At 43.0% G+C, this 4,595-nt stretch overlaps 1 protein-coding gene across 1 annotated transcript in view; it reads left to right on the top strand.

The window, feature by feature from the left end:
* LOC103198375 (phospholipid-transporting ATPase IB-like) overlaps nt 1-4,595 on the top strand; it is a 320,073-nt gene that overhangs the window by 17,302 nt on the left and 298,176 nt on the right. Inside the window, exon 5 of the mRNA XM_042781173.1 lies at nt 1,864-2,029. Within this exon, the coding sequence (XP_042637107.1) occupies nt 1,864-2,029 (166 nt within the window). The remainder of the gene's footprint in view (nt 1-1,863; nt 2,030-4,595) is intronic.

The following is a 4,595-nucleotide window of genomic DNA, read 5'->3' as shown; positions in this document are numbered from 1 at the left end:
TGATTTTTGTGTTTCTCTAGAGAACCCAATCCAACACAGATGGCGTAACAACTGAGAGTGTTTCATTGCATTTTATATGGGTTGCCATGGGTCAGGGCTGACTTGCCAGAAGATGACAGCAACAGTTGCTGAATTGCATCTGACTAGGCCACTCCTCGGAAGGAAGATGGGGCAATCTACTTCTGTAGTGATACTGCCTTCGAAACCCAAGGAGGGGTCACTGTGAGTCAGGTCCGACTCGACGGCACATAACAACAACAGCAACAGGAGATCTACCTGGCTGGAAGCCACAGCTGTGCATTTTCCTAAGTTCAGTGCAACTAACTTGTGACCAGACATCCCATTGCTGGGACCCAAGAGGCTCGCCCATGGGACTGTTTCAGGAGCTCTCCATTCATATATGGAAAGGGCTTTGTAGGGCAGGGTGGCTTCTGCCCCCATCTGTATGGTCTAGTTCTGTCACATCTGACCTGCTACTTGGGGGGCCAGTGACTAAACTAAGGACAGTTGTGAGAATGTCTCCAGCTGACAACACATGTCTGACACAGCCTTGTTGGCAGGCTGTTTCCTGTCCTGTGTGGTTCTCAATGAAACCAATGTGAAGTGAGTCATTGAAGGGAGATTAATTTAACTGACCAGTGGAGCTTAAGATCACCAAGAGTGGACATTGAGAATCTGGTGAAAGCCATAGACCACACCTGTTTGTTCATTTTTGTATCCTTACAGAGTAGATTGGAGTCTCGTGCATAGGGGTATATGGTGAATATCTGTTAAGAAACTGAATGGGCATTCTCTCAAGAAAAAAAGCCATGTATGTTTATGTAAGAATAACAATTTCAAGACTTTACCAGCTGTTCTTTGCTCTTTTAGGAGTAAAGTCCTTGAACTTCAAACCAACCAACCAACCCAATCTTAGTTCCTAGCATGGTGATGTAGCATGGGGTGGATATTGTGAAGCAAATTCCTTAGCTTTTATTTGAATTTCACCACTTTAGAATGTGCCTAATTTCTCTCAGATCCAGGATGTTGGAATAATTTGCATAATAAGTACCATTTTAAGAAGAAATGCGAAGCAACTGTGATGGAATCATGTGGGTGTGAGTATGTTTTCTAGGAACTAGTAAGAGTTGCTCTGAGGCTATTTAGGATTGGGGAAGTGGAAAAGAGGAGCCCCAGTGGCACCGTGGTTACGCACTAGGCTGCTAATCAAAGGGTCAGTGGTTCAAACCCCCCAGCCACCACTCAGTATAAAGGCCTGATCATCTACTTCCATAAATATTACAGCCTAGGAAGTCCTATGGGGCAGTTGTACTCTGTTCTCCAGGGGCACTGTGAGTTGGAATTGACTGAAGGGCAGTGGGTTTGGTTTGGGCTTTGCCTCTGTGAAGATTGACAGCCTTGGAAACCCTGTGGGGGCAGTTCTGCTATGTCCTGTAGAGTTTGTATGAGTCAGAATCAACTTGACAGTAGCAGATTAAATGGAAAACAAAAAGTCTCTGAGTGGCACAGATGGTTTGCAGTCAACTTCTAACATACCATTTGGTGGTTTGAACCCAGCCAGCAGCACCATGGAATAAGGGCCTGGTGATCTGCTTCTGTATAGCTCTACTGCCCAGAAAACTCCATGGAGTGGTTGTATTCTGTAACAGATGTGGTCACCATGAGTATGCAACTTTTTTTTTTTTTAATGTAGATAAGATGTGCTCATTCAGTAACGTGACACACTTCTGTTAGTTATTTGGCCAAAAAAAAAAAATGTATTCCACTTTCCATATGTTGGGAGTTTCTTGACTCCTTTCTCCATCAACATGTGCACTACAGTCCTTTTCGTTTGTGGATGTGGATGTGTGTGCTATTGTGCAGAATTCAGTCCGATCACCTCTGAAGACATCAAATGTTGAGAAGGTGACCAATGTGCAGATCCTGGTGCTGTTTGTCCTGCTCTTGGTCATGTCCTTCATGAGCTGCGTGGGAGCTGTGTTCTGGAATGACTCATTTGATGACAAAATCTGGTACTTCAAGAAGAAGGGTAAGTGTCCTGGGGTTAGCAAGAAACTGCCATTTTGGCAAGTTGGCATGCTTTGGAAGGTGACTCAAAATTTGTTTATGTTTTTATTTAAAAGGGAAGGCACTTGTGCTGTTTTTTGTTGTTACTCTTTTTTTTTTTTTTTGTCTTTAGAGAATATGAAGATCAATGAAATGTTCCCTTCTTGAGATTTTTAGTTTTATTGTTTCTTAAGTTTTTATTGTACGTTGAGTGAAATTTTACAAAGCAGATTTGTTTTACATTCAACAGTTCATACACATTTTGTTTTGTGACACTGGTTACATTCCCCGCAGTGTAACATCTCACCTCCCCCTTCCTCCCTGTGTTAGTTACCCTTTCCCTGTGTCCTTCTTGCATATGCGTTCCTGCCTCCCCACCTTTCTCCCCTTGCAAATGCTGCCCTTCTGATCTGCCATGGTTGATTGTTCTAAGGAATGCATCTCCCTGGTGTAGGTGTTCAGCTCATAGGCCTGTCTTTTGCTTGGCTGAGAGTTAAGCCTCAGGCATGAGTTCAATTCCAGGCCTGAAGGGTGACCAGGGCCATACCCTCAAGGTTTCACAAGTTTCTGTCAGACCAGCAAGGCTGTTTTTTTTTTTTTCCCTCATGGTTTTGAGTTTTTTCCACATTCTCCCACACTGTCCAGGATCTCTAATTGTGGTCCCTTTCTCAGTGGTTGACATTGGTAGCTGGGCACCATCTAGTTCTTTTGGTCTCGGCGTCATAGAGCATGAGGTTCTCATGGTCCATTAGTCTTTTAGACAACTGTTGCCATGTATCTTTGCATTTCTTCACTCTTCTTTGCTACAGACAAGTAGAGACCAATAGTTGCAACTTAGATGGCTACTCATGAGCTTTTAAGATCTCAGTCTCTACTCACTGAAGTAAGATGTAGAACATTATTTTTGTATGCCATGTTGTGCTAATTGAGTTTGATGTCCCCTGCAACCATGATCCCCAGCTTGCAGGCCCAGTGACCCCCTCCCTCAAGGTGCTTATTTGTGGCTAAGAAGTTAAACTAATTTTGCCTCCTGTTGTGTTTAAACTGCATATGAACATTTTTATAGCATATAAAAATACTTTTATAGGAATATTGCCGGCCAAACCTATCTATGGTCATGGGTATATTCCCATTTGCCTAGCCATACCTGTCTACTTGTGTATCGGCCCATAGATTGTTGTTGTTGCTGTTAGGTGTTGTCAAGTCGTCTCCGACTCATAGCGACCCTGTGTACAACAGAAGGAAACACTGCCCAGCCCTGGCCAGCCTTATGATCTTTGCTATAACTGAGACCATGTTGCAGCCGCTGTGTTAGTACATCCCATTGAGGGCCTTCCCCTTTCTCAATGACCCGCCACTTTACCAAGCATGATATCCTTCTCTAGGGAATGGTCCCTTCTGACAACATGACCAAAGTAGGTGAAGTCTGGCCATTCTCGCTTCGAAGGAGCATTCCAGCTTCATTGCCTCCAGGACAGATTTGTAGGTTCTTTTAGCAGTCCATGATACTTTCAGCATTCTCCTCCAACACTACAACTCAAAAGCATCAGCTCTTCTTTGGTCTTCCTTATTCATTGTCCAGCTCTCACATGCATATGAGGCAATTGAAAATACCATGCCTTGAGTTGTTGTTGTTGTTGTTATTGTTATGTGCCATGGAGTCAGATCTGACTCATAGAAACCCCTCCTTGGGTTTCCGAGGTGGTATCACTACAGAAATAGATTGCCCAACCCTCCTTCTGAGAGTGGCTGGTGGGTTTGAACTGCCAGCCTTCTGGTTAGCAGTCAAGTGCCTTAGGTACTACGCTACCAGAGCTCCTATAGGCACACATTAATCTTCAAGGAGATATCTTGCTCTTCAGCACTTGAAAGAAGTCTTTTCCAACAGATTTGCCCAGTGCAATATAACGTCTGATTTCTTGACTGCTGCTTCCATTGGTGTTGATTGTAGAACCAATAGGAAGTCTTCAACAACTTCAATCTTTTCTCCATTTATCATCATGCTGCTTATTGGTCCAGTTGTGAGGATTTTTGTTTTCTTTATATTGAGGTGTAATTCGTACTGCAGACTGTAGTCTTCAGTCTTCATCAGTAAGTGTTTCAAGTCATCCTCAATTTCAGCAAGCAAAATTGTGTCATCTGCATATCACGGGTTGTTAATGATTCTTCCTCCAATCCTGATGCCACATTCTTCTTCATATAGTCCAGCTTCTCAGATTACTTGCTCAACATACAGATTGAAAGAGTATGGTGAAAGGATATAGCCCTGATGCACACCTTTCCTGATTTTAAACCGTGCAGTATCCCCTTGTTCTGTTTGAATGACAGCCTCCTGGTCTATGTACAGGTTCCCCATGAGCACAATAAAATATTCTGGAATTTCCATTCTTCTCAATGTTATCCATAATTTTTTATGATGTACACAATCGAAACTTTCGCGTAGTCAGTAAAACATAAGTAAACATCTTTCTGGTATTCTTTGCTTTGAGCCAAGATCCATCTGACATCAGCAATGATATCCCTTGTTCCATGTCCTCTTCTGAATTCAG

Source organism: Orycteropus afer, unplaced genomic scaffold, assembly GCF_000298275.1.
Source record: "Orycteropus afer afer isolate SDZICR_OR568_19922 unplaced genomic scaffold, OryAfe1.0 scaffold00092, whole genome shotgun sequence".
Classification (NCBI taxonomy): Eukaryota; Metazoa; Chordata; class Mammalia; order Tubulidentata; family Orycteropodidae; genus Orycteropus; species Orycteropus afer.
Note: the sequence above shows the minus strand (reverse complement) of the source record. Positions and strands in the feature narration are given on the sequence as shown.